At 39.3% G+C, this 16737-nt stretch overlaps 1 protein-coding gene across 7 annotated transcripts; it reads left to right on the top strand.

Moving 5' to 3' along the window:
- Positions 1–272: 272 nt before the first annotated feature.
- On the top strand, positions 273–16457 carry LOC107224795 (serine/threonine-protein phosphatase 2A 56 kDa regulatory subunit gamma isoform). Of its 7 annotated transcripts, none has more exons than XM_046744825.1 (9): positions 273–414; positions 527–589; positions 8154–8331; positions 10697–10899; positions 11066–11460; positions 11551–11884; positions 12046–12264; positions 12406–12636; positions 12697–16457. In XM_046744825.1, the coding sequence occupies exons 1-9, from the start codon at positions 412–414 to the stop codon at positions 12847–12849; spliced, it is 1779 nt and encodes a 592-aa protein (XP_046600781.1). In that variant the 5' UTR covers positions 273–411; the 3' UTR covers positions 12850–16457. The 7 variants fall into 7 exon arrangements, with proteins under 7 accessions (XP_046600781.1, XP_046600782.1, XP_015520472.1 ...); XM_046744826.1 differs by having other exon boundaries at positions 12397–12594; XM_015664986.2 differs by having other exon boundaries at positions 12397–12636.
- The last annotated feature ends 280 nt before the right edge of the window (positions 16458–16737 follow it).

Below are 16737 nucleotides of genomic sequence, written 5' to 3'. Positions count from 1 at the left end.
AATAGCCTGAAGAAGGAAAACGTTTGTTGAAGATCAGGGCTTCGAGAACTGTGAGAAAACTGATGTGCTTCAGGGAAACATCGCGGACGCGGAATAACCAGACTCTCTGGAATAACGGTCGAATAAGCAGTCGGTAAAATAGCGTCGAGGAACAAATCGAGCATTCTTACCGATGGAGGCATCGGTCGGACTCTCGTGTCTCTTCGTAGGAACCGTGTAGGTAGGAACGAATCAACGAACGTATTGGCCGTCCGACTGCCGCCGCCGCGCCGCGGCCCCCCGAAAGGGTGTAACAACTTTTTGACTTGACGCTGGCGAGCCTACGTCAACTACAAATCGCCCGATTTCATACATAAAACCCGGAGCGTATCCGAGGCGCGGGTACGAGAAGCGATCCGACGCGCATTAATCATGGTACATTTTTACTCTTTACGATAAACGCCGAGTGTTGGCGAGCCGCGTTTTTGCCACAGTGACACCAGTGAAATACATTCCTCATTACATACTGCGATATATATTGTTACAGGAGTCGGTGAAAAACAAGGACAAGGGAAGGAACGGGAAAGATGGTTCGGACGTTGGCGACGAGGTAAGGAGGTTATAATTCACCGTTTCTTCGGTTCGGCGCTCTAAAAAATTCCGGCTAAATTAAATAAACAACATCTTCGGAAATGATAACACACGTTACTTTACGCACCGGAAACTGTTACGCGAGTATAGATCACCTTAATAATTATAACAGTAACGACAGTTTCGAAATCCCTGTCAAAAGTCCATCGTACATGGAATGACCTAACTCTTTCTATCACGCGTTGAAAAGTTTTAACCTTCATTGCAGGAAAGTTGTCGATAATCTCTTGCCTTCTTCCTCCTTCGCTCACCCCACTCTCCGAATAGCCGACAGCGATCTCAAATTGTCCTACGCCAAGAAAAATCAATCGTTAACCGTAAAGTCTTAAACTGAATGCGAAGCGCGATTACATCGACTGGCAGAATACATGCCTGGCTGTCTATTCAACTGCCCAGGGTTTAGTCGTGTCCTCACAACCGCTATCGATTCGGCATCAACGAAGCCTGAATGCCAGCTTACATAGAGGTTTGATCAGTCACTTTTTAGAGAAATTACTTTAATTTCTCAGGAATGGAAAAATAAGGAAACCTTGTCCAAACTGAGATAAAAAAAATGTGGATAAAAAATTGTCATCAAAAGTACAGAGGATCGCTTGGTCATTGGGTGCAGATTGCCAAGTTTATGCTGAGTTTAAGAACATTCTTCCTGTTTCTAGTAAACGTCTCAATTTGTCGATCGGTCTATGGCTATTTATACGATTTTAAATGGTCAGGCAGATGTTCTCGGTTTTCACCCATCAATTCCCATGACCGTTATCGAGGTCGCATGACGATTAAAACGAATCGTTATTGCCCGTGGCACAAAATGACTGGCTTCTTCTCTCCTCCCGTGTATCTCACTACACAACTACATACATTTATACGTTGATGGTCGTACATCGTGTTATCGACTAGGAGGGTCGGTCGTGAATTGAGGTTAGGATTTTTCAAGATTTGAAGTTTTTCACACAGATGGCGCACTTTTAGCACCGATTAGTTGAAATCGTTCTGGCGTAAGTCGCAGATTCACGCGCGCGTCGTCAATGAATACACAAACGCATACGGTATACCTATCTCTGCGGTATTTAATAACATCCCCCCTCCCCCCCCAATTCTCTCGTTACAACCGAGGATTTACACGCACGTAAGTTCAACCGCGAACTGCATACATCGGTTCTCTTATCAAGGGCAGTGATGAATTAACTCATCGACACAGCATTTTTATTTATTTCTTCATTCTTCTTTTCCGATCGCTGCTTTAATCGTTTGGAAATCGATAACTCAGACGCCGCTTAGATTGTGTAAAGATTATTCGAATTGTACCGTCTTGGCTGAGAATTCATTTCTCTTAACTGATAGATGAACGATAAACTGTAAACAAATGTGTCGGTTCGAAACACGTTCGATAATATAGAATCGAGTTTTAAATTCAATCGCATGTAATCCGAGTAAATTTATAGAAAATCAATTTTTGATATGGAAAACGTATTATAGTAAGAGGTATAGAAATCATAGGAAAGAAAAACGATCTCTGCGCACACGACGCGCGTAAATTGACAATGAGTAGGGATGTAATCTCGTTAATGGAAATGTGCTTTTACAGCGCAAGCGTTATACTTATAATCAAATGAATTAATTACCGGTATAATAACTAGGTGTCGATAATTTTTTTCACCACGCGCACGGTCGCGTTATTTGTAGCATCAGTCTCTATATGCAATCTAATTCGTGTAATATGTTATTTGGCGATGGTGGCCAGAAACCACCAACGAAGTTTCCCCGTCCGTACCTTCCTCCTCGAATAACATGACTGTGACTATTTTTGACTTCCCGTACAACCGTGCGAATACAGAAAGCTAGCTGTTAATATCATACCCGAGATGCATTCCTCCGGTCGATCATCGGATCGACTCGAGTGTGTTCAGAGTGCTTTCTCTCTTTTTCTTGGCTACGTTATATTAGGTATGACGCGTGCATACATGCATGCATATATCATACGGAATATGTTTATAATAAAACACACACACACACGCATTGCGTTCGAACTGATGTGGTGTCGTCGATAATTATTGTTGTTGTTGAGCAACGTACTTCCGACATGGTGCCGTTACGCGTTACCCTCACCAATACCACCGACACTCTTATCATCATCAATAACACGATTTGACGCGTCGTCGTTATCATCACCGTAGCCACCCACCCATGTTTATTATACGCTGTTGCATGTATAACATACATGTATACATACGTACGTGATTGGCGTTCGGCTAACGTTATTATCGCGATTAAGGCAAGCCATACCTACGTACGTATACTTTGATACACGCGCCAAGGGGACCCAGAAAAGTACGCAACTTAAAACCTACTAGGATTTCAGTATCATATCGGCACTGACTTCGGCTGCATGTGTTACCTACATGTGCGTCACATGCTCCGATGTGGTTGCTGTTGTCGGTATATATACCTGTGTACACATGTGTGCACATACGTACTTACGGCCGATGTTTTTACTTGTAATATATAATATTTATTTGTTTATTTATTCCTCGTTGTTGTCCGGACGTGTATATTTTCGTATTTAAATGAAATATCTAGTTGTTTTCTTATTTCACGCAAACTTCATTCTCGTTGTTTGAATTTCTTAATCGCCCGTCGATATCGAAGCTGAAAAATACATATATTTTCGTCGCGGTGAAACATTTGCAACAATTAACGCAAAGATTAAACACACTTGCGATTTCTAATCAAATCGAAATACACCTCGTTTATCAACAATCGATTTCAAATTTCGCTCTTATCGTTGAAATCATTACCGAGGTGCTAACTTCGTCGTGTTACCCTACGTAGATCGTCAGATATACCTCTGATAGATGCACACGCGGATAAGGCACGCACACGGATTATCGCGTTGTGTTGTGAACCCGCGCACGTGAAATTGGTCAAGAGTCAACCGGATAGATCCGCCAGCGTTCTTCATCACCGCCAGTATACTTGGTACACAACGGAAAGTGCACTGTATGCACACTATGCATGCGCTCGTACATCATACATTGTATATTCGCACAGCACACGGATGTATAACGTTCTATCTACAGGCTGTGCGGCCGTCACGCGTCATCGAAGCCGCGAGTGAGTTGCGACGGCGACGCCGCGGTGCCGATGAGTCGATGTATTTAGGTACATATGTAACGCAAGAAGTGGCGCGAAGAACTGCGGCCGCGTCTCATTCCTCAGCAAATAAATCAATTGGCCATAACAATTATCATCACCTTTCGGACGCGTTCGCCTCGTACTTACGTTCCTTTCGGTCGATCCTTCGCTAACCGTTAGCCGTCAGCCTCGTTTTTCCTCGGTGTCAATGTTTGATCGTCCGTTGTAAAATCATTGCCGCACATTGGCAGTGTCGTTTGGACGGACGGACGTTAATTTCTCGGGCGATGCGTAGTACTTCGTTTCTCTCTTCGTCGTATCTCGTTCTTCTTTCCTCACTGTAACACAACGACATATTTCACGTATGTGCCATCGCCACACCGCGCGTTCTGCCTGGTGCAGTTATTCACGGCTGGTGCAGCCCGAAACGCGGAATATACGTAATTATGTCTACGTAGTGTGTACGAAGTTCGCGATAAGCATTCATACGCGATACCTGGGCGTGTAAAACAACTACACGTTGCGTGGTTAGTCGAAACGAGGAGGAGGAGCAACAAGAAAAGAGAAACGGAAAAATTTCACACGGTGCGTGCGATTCGACGCGTTATTGTGCGAATAATATTACAACAACAATCCTCATTATTATCATCGTCGTCTGTAGTCTTTTACACCGCTGCAACATGTATAAAAAAACAGGAATGCAGAAGAAAACGAAAAAACGGTTCATCGTGCATTACCAGTGAATTAATGAAGCGGCGTGTGAACAACTTGTGATGTGTGCGTGCGTGTGTGTGTGTGTTAACAGTGGCGAATAAACGGAAAAAAACTAATGACAATTTATCGTTCCGTTCTATAAATCGATACTTTCCATCGTTAACGAACCAGCTATTACAAAGTTTATACAGTATAGATACATCTGTAACGTACATATACTTATATATATATATATTATATATATAAACTATACTTGGTGGAACATCTCTTTCCACTCTATATATATTATATATATACATATATAATATATACAAACAGACCTAAACCTACATATACTTGTAATAAATGCGGCGTGTGGTATGGAGGGACGTGTAAAATCGCCTTGAGGCGTTCAACAAGTTTGAAATTAAAAATATCTTTCCCACCCCTCGTGGAAAAAGCAGCGTGGCTGCAACGCCGACGGCTGCACACACGTGTTATACGTATACGCATACAACTGTGAAATCCATAAAATATATATACCCCAACACACACGCGCGCACACACACACACTAACGCAGCGGAGCCGCGAAACGCAGAGGGCCGCTTATAAATATATAGGTACATACATGTACGTATCATCGGACAGTGGCGAGGAGGAGAGAGAAGAAGAGAGAAGGAGAGAGAGACTGTAGCAGTTTTCAAAACTGGACTCCTCCTCTGGCCCGATATAATATCTGATACTTATACCTACATACCGCTGTCCGCTAGTCTCTCACGAGTGTTATTCCGAAAACGAGAAATGAATTTACGCGAGCGAAGATTGGTGAAAAATACTATAACACCGCCGCACTATCGTTATAGTTTGCAATCATTTCATTGTCTCTTATTTTGACCCTATACGTATCCACGTTATTCGGTTTTATTAAGCGTTCGGATCTGTAACTTTTTTCTTACTCCACTTCTCCGTCATCTTCTCCTTCTCCTTCTTCTTACTCGAATTCTTATGCACACAGGATGCGTGATCTTAGGTTTCTTTAAATTTTTCATTGCTTTTTTTTTCTTATACGAACAATGCGCTCTAATTTTTGAACGAGAATGAAAACCGAGTGAAATAAATAAATGGATAAATTGTGACCAGGGGGGAAAATCACACCGAGTTTTGCCGCGTTCATTGGGAGAACCTCTGCTGTGGATCTAAAATCGATAACTTTGATGCACAGCTTACGTGAGTGCACGCAAGTTCAGGCTCCTTTTTTTTCATTACTTGTGGAAATTATAATAGTTTCTAATACCCGATTCGTCGTACGTATGTATATATATATATATATATATATATATATATATATATATATATATATATATATATATATATATATATATATATATATACATACACCTATCTAGTATTAATTACTGAACAAAACAAATGAATTGAAGTAGAAAATCGTTGAACCGTTATGTTGGTCAAATCATCGGTGCGTGTATTCCGATAATAACATTGATGCGTTAGACCTGGGAAAAAAATTCTCCTGAAGTACCCTGGCTATAATCTACCACCCCTACCACTTGACCTACCGTGATGCAAAATAAAATGCAAACGTTCAGCGGTCTCGCATTTGGGAATGTATTTAGAAAGAAGGCAGGTTTTTTTTATTATTATATCATTTTTACTTTGTATTTACTATCGTTCATTGAATAATCATACATCAATATTGTTCGCATTTTTTCCCCTCATTTAACGTTCATTCGTAGGCCTAATTGAACCCGATGATAAACGCCCGAAGATAAAATCAACAAAGAAACTTTATAACCATTTCTGATTTAAAAAAAATTAATACAGAAATGTCGTTTTACAAGATATGTTCCAAGTCTATCGTTTTTTCTCGCTCTTTTGTCACACTGTGGAAAATGCTTTTTCACCATCCTCTTTCTTTCTCTCTTTTTTTTCTCCTATTCTCTGCTTCTCTCCCGATCCGTATTGCAGTTTACCGGCGGTGGGGTAGTTTTTGTAATCAACATATCATCATCTACGTTATATATGTATGCATGTACGTACCCGGATAGGTAGATCCGTAAATAGATATACGTTGTACATTATCCCTTTCAGTCGCACATTACTGTGTTGTGTCAACTTTTGTAACAAGGTGGTATTCTATACTTTTTGGGGTCGCTAATTACGAGCCTGATACCAAATTAATAAATTCAAGATGGCGATTCCAGTATGGCGGACGATAATTTAAAATTTGATCGAATACGGTCAAGGAACTCTATGCAGAAGTATCCGGGGTCGCTGATTGGATTCGACATACTGAATTTTCCAAATCTTATTTCAGATTCGTAATCAGCTATCTCAAAAACTCTTGGGCAAAGTTTTTTCTCCGGATTCGATCGAATTTGAAATTTTGGTCGGCCAATTGGATCCGCCGTCTTGAATATTTAAAATCCGATTTCAAATTCGTAATCAGCGACCCCAAAAACTTATAACTCATGCCAAACATGTATATGTGTAGAGGGGTAACTTTCTCGGAAATGAATTATTTCTTCAATTTTCACGATTCTTTTCAATCAATTTGTTTTTAACAATAATAACTTGCGTTATATCGCGATAATTACTCTCGAGTATTGAAAACCTTTTAGTATGCTGTCAGAAATAGCAAAAAATATGTTGAAAAGTTCTCCAAGCATACAAAAAATTGATGTACAATAGGTGGTAAGAATACTCACCACCATGACTCAAATGGTCATAATGCGCACACGCGTCAATTCACATTTATTTCAAACGAATTCTTCTCAAGCTTTTTCACACACATACACACACACGCGCGCGCGCGCACATCTATACACACATGAGCAAACACACACACACACTCGACAATATATGCCTAGTATATTGTGTACCTATACATCGCTTATTATTATTGCGACATTTGAAGATACCTCAAGGTCGAAGTAATTATACATTACACGAATTGTTTCGACGGCGTTTCAAATGTATGCATACCTCTGGCATAAGTAGCCATCGTCGTTTCGGTACATGCATACATACATACATACATACATACATGCATAGATAATCGGTGGTAGTGGAGTAGCTTCGTCAATTGCCCTGTATTAAAATTTCCCGTTGTAATCATCTTTATAAATGAGAATAACTTCATTCTTTGAATTCTTTTTTGTTTCTCTTAGACTCGACCTTACCGTTCACGTTTATTATTTGTTTTCATTATGATATCAATGATATTTATATACCGGAAACCGTTCTTTTATGCTACGTATTTAAATTTCTATTATATGTATAGGTATGTAAATTGCTAATTATCATCTGCACGTCATTGACGTTTAAAATTGCTGAATATCAAATTGGAACAACTCTGTATTTCATATTTAAACGGAAATCTGTCGTGTTATTTAATTACTCTTTTTTTACCGTCGGGAATATCTTTTAATTGCGAGCTCAGCGCGCTGCTGCTGTCGATTCTTTGGGAGAAAAAGAAAAGAGAGAGTGAGCGAAAGGGAGAGGGAAGATAATAAATAATTGGAAAATCAGGAATTCCTACCCATGTCAGATTTGAAATTTCATCATTCGTACAGAACTTGCGATGTACGAGTATGCAATCATATTAGCTTTCTTATCGCCGATCTATTATCGTGACACTCAACGCGCGAAATGAATTAAGACAATTCTTCTCTCTTTACAGGCAAACAAAACGGCTGGGGGAACCTCCGGGGGCAGTACGCCGCCACCTCCGCCAACTCTGATAAATAAAATCAAATATCAACCCGGGGGACCGGTAATAAAGAAGGATAAACGTCAGAGCAGCTCGAGGTTTAACATATCGAAGAACAGGGAGCTGCAGAAACTGCCCCTGCTGACAGGTGAGCATTCATTCATTAGTTTGTTCGTTTATAGCATGATACCTTTCTTTTTCCATCATAATATACGGAGTGAATTTCTAACGACCGCGTGTCCGTGATTTACTAAAATTTAATGCGCACACGCGAGAATTCGGGAGCAACTGTTCGCCAGGGCGACCAACCGTCATATATTGAAACGACAGTTCGCCGCGATCTATGTAACCTCAAAAATTTTGATAAGGATGAAGTTGGTAACGTTATTGCAACGATGCGTGTCTAGGAAAAATCGTTACGTCGCACCTTCAAGAATGTTCAAAATTTAACTCATATTTTGCAAAAAACCAACTCCTCGAACGTCATTCTAAAATTGCGCAATAATGATTTTGGTCTCTGATGTTTCATGACGTTAACGTTACCAACTTCAGACTCATAAATTTTTACAGTTGTCCGTAGCAGGTTGTCCTGAATTCGCAATTGTACAAATTTTTTAGGTTAGAAACAGTTAGTAGTCCTGGCAAACATTTGCTCTCGGATTGTAGCGCCTGCGCGTTAAACTTTGGCAGACGACGGACCATGCAGTCGTTAATAATGCACTCTGTATACCGGTATAACAATAAAAATAAATAGGCTAGAATACAGAATTTGCAGCATGTTCAGTTTATTGATCTTTCGCAACACTGACCTGATCGTCCCTACCATTGATATCGGAAGCAACTAGCTCTGATTGTAAGGTTCGCGTTAGCTTTGCTGGTGAACCGCAGGGGGCAGGGTAAAGGAGAGAGAAAGAAACTTGGGTGGGGGGGGGGGGGGGGGGGGGGGAAACATGGCGGGAAATATCGATTGAACGGATAAAGAGCAAGCCTGCACATGCGCCACCTACCATATACTGTAATATACCCATATACGCGTTTTCTCTCCTTGCAGGATTTTGCGTAAACATACAGTAGGACACTCATACTCTGCATCCATGTAACACGGTCAAGCTAAGATTCTTCTCCTTTCCGTATACGTCAATTATAGGAAGGGAGAGGAGACGTGGAGAATCGGGAGATTTTCAATATTAAATATATCATATACATAGAATTTATTACATGCACGGAGATACGTTTCTATCTATTTTTTGGAATTTATATCCCGTGTATTGTATTCTATTCTAGTACCTGCTGCAGTATTGTTGAAATACATTCGTTACCGTGTTCCTCGTTTACGTTTTATTATTATTTTCTTCTCGTACGTGACGGTTTTCAAACATCGTATAACGACGACGACAACGACAACAAGTGGCGGCGGGGCATACACGTTTTTTTGTCTATTATAACGCCAATTAACGCTGCGGGACTGACGGTCGAATTTTGTCGATCTTTTGCTACAAGTGCTACTGCTGCTGTCGCTGCTGCACTCTTATACAATATTATTAGTGATACACCATTGTTGGAAAGAAGAATTTTCATCAGCGTTTTACAGCATGGGGCACAATTAATATTCCTATAATCAACCAAGTTCGTACGTGTGAAACTACGTCTCTCGTGTTATTTTCGTCGATTCATCAAACACAACAGACGCGTTTTAAAATACTTGTAATCAATGATATATCATTTTTTTATAAGTCATATCAATTACATATCATATAATAATAATAATAATAACAACAACAACAACAACAACAATAACAATAGTAGTAGTAGTAGTAGTATTTAAATCCCTGTTACGATTATCAACTGTGATATACATATGGATGGGAGTCCACAATATACATTTACAAGGAGCAACAGTTCGTCGAGTCTAATTGTCACGTTTGTTTCTCAACAAAACGACAATTTTATCATTGTTTATCGTAATAACTTATAATCTATAGTTTTTAGTTAATTCCTTGTGAAATATGAATTTTTAGTACCGTATAGTCGTAACGCAAAAGAACTTTTATTTGTTTTAAAAAAATAATAAAAAACAGTGCTGTACAATTTTAATTTGCCTCGTCACTTTGTTCGTGCCTTGTTAGAGAAAACTAAAAGCAGAGAAAAAAATCTAATTAATAAATAAGTATCAAAGTGCAAAGAGATCGTTATAAATATATGGGATGGTGCATGTCAGTGGAATGGCCCCGTCCCTCGGGTCGACCACCGGCGGTCTACCAAAGAGTCCAAGTTTTCATCAGGGTTTAGCGTTTGCAACGGTATTACCGCACGAGATTAATAAGCAAGGACCTTCGGCATCCGCGCTTCATTATCAGCCCCTACAACCATTATTGATCGGTACAATATTCATACTTGTTTAGAAAATTCATGTATCAATTTAAATATAAACTAATGAGAAGTAGAAAAGAAAAAGCATGGAGTCTTGTTTTAATTCAATGTCTTTTTTCTGTTTCTCCATTTCCATTTGGCAGAAGCGCAGCAGGGCAACGAAAGGGAGGAACTGTTTATCCAGAAGCTGAGACAGTGCTGCGTACTCTTTGACTTCGAGGCAGATCCATTATCGGATTTAAAATGGAAGGAGGTGAAACGAGGCGCGCTGCACGAGATGGTAGAATACGTTACAAAAAACAGAAATGTTATCACCGAAGCCATATATCCGGAGGCTGTGAACATGGTGAGTCGATTTTGCTAAAAAGTTTCTCAATCCATGATTGTTTTTGATATTAATTATTTCCAATCTCTGGCTATCGCTAACGGATTAGAGTAATTGAAAAATGTTCTAATTTTTGTAAATAAAAGTTCGTAACGACATCCATTGTGGAGTAACAATGTAAATTCAGTTTGCAGTGAACCTTTTCCGGACATTGCCGCCATCGTCGAACCCGAATGGAGCAGAATTCGACCCCGAGGAAGATGAGCCGACCCTGGAAGCAGCCTGGCCGCATTTGCAATTGGTCTACGAATTTTTCCTACGGTTGTTAGAGTCGCAGGACTTTCAACCCAACATTGCTAAGCGGTACATCGACCACAAGTTTGTTTTACAACTGTTGGAATTGTTTGACTCGGAGGATCCAAGGGAGAGGGACTTTCTCAAAACTACACTTCATAGAATTTATGGAAAGTTTCTCGGATTGAGGGCTTACATAAGAAAACAAATAAATAATGTTTTCTACCGATTCATATACGAGACGGAACATCATAATGGTATAGCCGAATTGCTGGAAATATTGGGGAGGTGAGAGATGAAAAAAAAAATTGTCCCGCCCCGTGCGAACGTTTCTCATTAAATGCGTATTTTGCAAATCTTTTTTAACTTGCTCCGCAGCATTATCAACGGCTTTGCGCTGCCGCTGAAAGAGGAACACAAGGTGTTTTTACTGAAGGTATTGCTGCCGTTGCACAAGGCAAAATCTTTGTCTGTCTATCATCCGCAGCTCGCTTACTGCGTCGTTCAGTTTTTGGAGAAGGACGCGTCTCTAACGGAGCCCGTTATTAGAAATCTGTTGAAATTTTGGCCAAAGACACATTCCCCCAAAGAAGTGATGTTCCTCAACGAACTTGAGGAGATTCTCGACGTGATCGAGCCTGCCGAGTTCCAAAAAGTAATGGACCCTCTGTTCAGGCAGCTCGCCAAGTGCGTCTCGTCGCCGCACTTTCAGGTATGCCTGCCTCCTCGTATCATCACCGTCCTATTTATGCGCGTACATCTCGTTCTGACGTGGGATTTATCAAATGTTCCAAGCACGTATCAACTCTGGTATGAAAGTGAAAAGAAGACGAGGCGAAAGAAGTGATTTTTCTCACACCGACGATGTTTTAGGTGGCCGAAAGAGCTCTCTACTACTGGAATAATGAGTACATAATGTCACTAATATCGGACAATTATTCCGTCATATTGCCGATAATGTATCCGGCATTGTACAGAAATTCCCGCAATCACTGGAACAAAACGATCCACGGACTGATATACAACGCTCTGAAACTATTTATGGAAATGAATCAGAAAGTATTTGACGAATGCACCCAGCAGTACTATCAGGTTATTGTTATTATTATCATCACTGTTGTAACTATCGTCGTCGATAACGTCCGCCGGGAAATTCTTGGTCATAAGAGACACATGGATACGAGCGATTAACGACGAGTTACTCAGATTTTAATCCTTTTCAAGGATCGTCAGAAGGAGCGCAAGGTATTGAAAGATAGGAACGAGGCGTGGGTCAGAGTCGAAGCGCTGGCGATGAGACATCCTGGATATTCGTCGACCAACATAGACACGAATTACCCGTACACATTGCCACCCGACGACGACGCCGACGCGGATCAAACGCCGTTGATATTCGAAAAGCCAAAAGCCAAATTCACGGAGGTGAGAGGCGTTCCAGTTTCAAGTCCTTTCGACGCCGAAAAAGTAAGAATCGTTGTGAAACGTAGATAACAATTGCTTCATACCTGTGTTTCCACATTTCAGGCACTGACGACGGCGGACCAACCAGTTAAGATGAAGGGGCTACTGCGGAGGAAGAGCGAGCTGCCCCAGGATTCCTACACGATGAGAGCTCTTTCGGATCACAAACGCGCGGACGAATACCTCGTCACGCCACCAGATCCAAACAAATGCTAGTCCTTACCCCGCACCCAGGCGTACACACACACCTATGCTAATGCCAACCCAAACATAAACATACACATAAACACGTACATACACATACATCCTACCATTATTATACTTTCGTTGCTGCAACAAGTCCAGAAATTAGCTTCAGGCCGCGCGTACGGCGATTACAGATATTATTATTCAATATTATACATATGTTTACTCCTACTACTAGGTACTAGTGCGTAAATACACACGTACGTATATGTATACATACATACATACATACATACATTCATACACGCATGCCCCACACACACACGCTGCGCGCGCGCGCGCACGCATACATACATACGTAAATAACTATCAATATTGCTACTAGCCACGTAAATTTCGCGCGATTATTTTCCTTTCGTGAAATCAAGTTATTCGATTGAACGAAACAAAGCCAAACAACCAAACTAAAAAAAAGAAAGAAAAAAAACAATGTATTTCATACAACGATCGGATGTTACCTTCATTCAATTGGGTTTTTTTTTTATTTTTTTTTTTTTTTTTATTTAATACAAATTATTTTTTGTTTTAATTTTATTTGAGAGGGTGAGAGGAAGAAAGAGAGAGAGAGAGAGAGAGATTAGTTTCAGTGCTGAATTCGCGAATTTTCTCTATAGCAATAATATGAGCAAACAAAAAAATGAAAGGGAAATCAGAAAATTGAAAGAAGTACGAAGCAAACGCAGTCATGCGCAGTAGGCGGACATAGTGGCATAGCTTTTGATCAGCGAAGATCAGCCAGGGTCGATTTTAAACGTCGTTTGTTTTGTTTTGTTTTTTTTTTCCCTCTCTTTGTTATCCTAGACTAGAGGAGTAATTTTTGCTTTCAATAATATACAATCACCGATCCAGTTGATAGAACGAAAAAAATCAGAGTATTTCATACGAAACACACGAATTAAACTGCAGAATTTATATGGGCCATGGTTTAATTTTTTATTTTTTTCTATCTCTGTAAGACTTTACCGTACGTAAAAATTGATCGATCGGGAGAGAAAAACACCGTTGTCCCAACAGCCAAATAATCGATTTATCAATCTGAACGGGTACGGCGAAGAGTGATAGCGACGTATTCTTACTAGATGCATATGTCTATCAAATTTTTATTATTTTGTCCCCCCTAAAGTCAGGCCCTTTTGTATCTATTAAATCACAAGCATTAGCCTACCTGAGGATAATGCAATTGAAACAAAACGAACAAACGAAAATGATGAAAAGCTGTATTTTTCATCAAATCTTCATATAGTTTCACCAAGTACAAACAATGCCGCAATGTTTTATCGACATTCATGAAGTTCGTACTGTTATAACGATTATATTATAAACGTAAAGAAACAAAATAAATGATTAAAAAAACACTAATGAAATCGAATCAATTGTGTACAATAAAAGAATTAGTCAAATAATTGAATAGACTTCGTCGCGGTGGCCAAGATGCAAAGTTCTATATGCACATGTATAGACATGACATCAATGACTGAAAAGAAATTAAAAAAAAAAAAGTACCATGGAGAATTTAAAACTAATAATAATGTAGTCCTAGCGCTGCTGGCCAGGCTGTTACGTTTAATGTTATCAATATACCACCCTGTTGAACGATAAATGAACTATGATAAGCTCTTATAAGTATGATAGTGATAATGAAAACAATAAAAGTTGATTAAAAAAGAAATAAATTAAAATTTTAAACCTCAAATGAAATAAGTAACGTTCAGAGATTAAATTCGTTTTCAGTTGATTAAAAATAGTTCATCAAAACTTGAAACTTACAATGCCAACAAAGTATGTTTGCTTTAAGGTGAAAATAGAAAAGAATAAAAAAAAAGATAGATAGAAGTATAAAGAAAAAAAGTACACAAGTTGCTTACTTTTAGCATTGTGATATGCAAACGCATCCATGTTATACAGGGTGTCTATAAAGAAATGGTCGGATTTTTTGAACTTTATAGGAAATAATATTCTGAGACAAAAAGTCCTCTGCCATTTATGCATCTGACCCATAGATGATTAGTTATTAATGAAAATAAGCAGCCAATCAGATGCACGCTATAGCGGTAAGAAGACGGAGGGGGAGTTACAGGGTACGGATGCAGTGTTGGCTAACAAGCACGACAGTCCATGGAAGTAAGGGAACTTTCACAATGGAAAATAGCATAATTTTCACAAATATATCACTAACACTGCCTCGGTACCCTGTAACTCTCCCTCCCGCCTTATTGCCGCTATAGCGTGCATCTGATTGGCTACTTATTTTCAATAATAACTAATTATTTATGGGTCAGATGCAAAAATGGCAGAGGACTTTTCAAATGCAAAAATTCCGACCATTTCTGTATAGTAACCATACATAGGTCGTCTACATGTATTCATTGTGCGTAAATGCTAGCTCATTTTACAGCCTCGTGTCGCGAATTTCGTTAACGTTTTCTCATTTTCTCTTCTACCCGGAAAAAGAAATTTTTCCACACGGCACGCGTGCGCGCACGCACGCACGCACGCACGCACACGCACACACACACACAGTGAAAAAATTGATCAAAACTCTATGCGAAACATCCGGGGTCGTGACGTGTATAATTACTTGTAAATAGATGATACTTGTTGCAGTCACGGTAAAAACGAATAGGTATTTGAAATTTCGCAACTTGTAATCGTGTAAACATGCGTGCGCGTGCGTGTACGTTGCAGTCGACTCACTGTGGCCTCACGTATAAATATTTATATAATTATAGATAATAATTATAGATAATAATAATAATAATAACAATGATAACTAAAAAACAAAACAAGATGAGGAAAAGGAAACGCAAAATACATAAATCGTGCAAGTTGTTTTGTACTAACAATAAATGTGATTAGCTGGTCGTTTCATCGTTTCATGATATTTCAAAAATTTCACGGTTTTTCGGAATAATGATAATGCTTTGCGATCAAGTACATACGTAGAGATTAGATGTCTGAAGAATAATACATGCGCATATATATACATATGTACACCATTATCAATAATATCCGACGATATTTGCCTGTCATTTTATACGTACGCACGTAAGACATACATTATATATACACACTATATTATTGTATTGAAATAATACGTACACAAATCTGTGTATCAAATTGGCTTTTTCACAAACTCAGCGATGTGAGATGTCGATAAGAGTAGCGATCGTTCGTGTTTGTCCTTGTTACTTTTTTTAGAAAATTTTGCTAAGCGTAAGTGAAAATGTTTGACTTATGTTGAAAGACTAAACCGAACAGATAGAGTGAAATGCAGAATAAAAAATAAAAACAAACCAAAGTGCTTACGCATGTATGTAACTTGAAAAATGTATATTCATTCATTCATTTGTGATGATTGATGATAATTGACTAATGTATAGGATTGTCAAAGCTTATGAATTTGTATAATATACGTTGTAACATGCGTTTCTAGTGAGTGTGGAAAAAATATTTCCCGGCTTGGCGTCGAACCCGGGTGATTGCTCTGACCATTGAGCTACTCAGGCCACTGCCGAAACACCTTCCCGGATCGCTACTCGACTAGCTCGAGAAATCCCATGTTACAACGTATCAAAGAAGAAAAAAAAATATCTGGCATGGCGGTTAGGAGTCCCAGTGGAATATACCTGAAGTTTTGATTGATCTAGATTGATAGAAAAGTGAAGCTGAGATATTTAATACCAACTACAAATTCTTAACGGGTGAACGAAATTTGACAAACTATCTGTGCGTATCAATTAGCGAATTTGAGACCTATGAATATTCTTTGTATTAGCAATGCATAATTTAAGTTTTCAATGAAACTTGGACGATCCAAGTTTCAGGTATAGAAGAAACAGCAGCTCAGAAAATATACGT

This window comes from Neodiprion lecontei, chromosome 7 (assembly GCF_021901455.1).
Source record: "Neodiprion lecontei isolate iyNeoLeco1 chromosome 7, iyNeoLeco1.1, whole genome shotgun sequence".
Classification (NCBI taxonomy): Eukaryota; Metazoa; Arthropoda; class Insecta; order Hymenoptera; family Diprionidae; genus Neodiprion; species Neodiprion lecontei.
The sequence above is the reverse complement of the archived record's forward strand: the minus strand, read 5'-3'. Positions and strand labels throughout refer to the sequence as shown.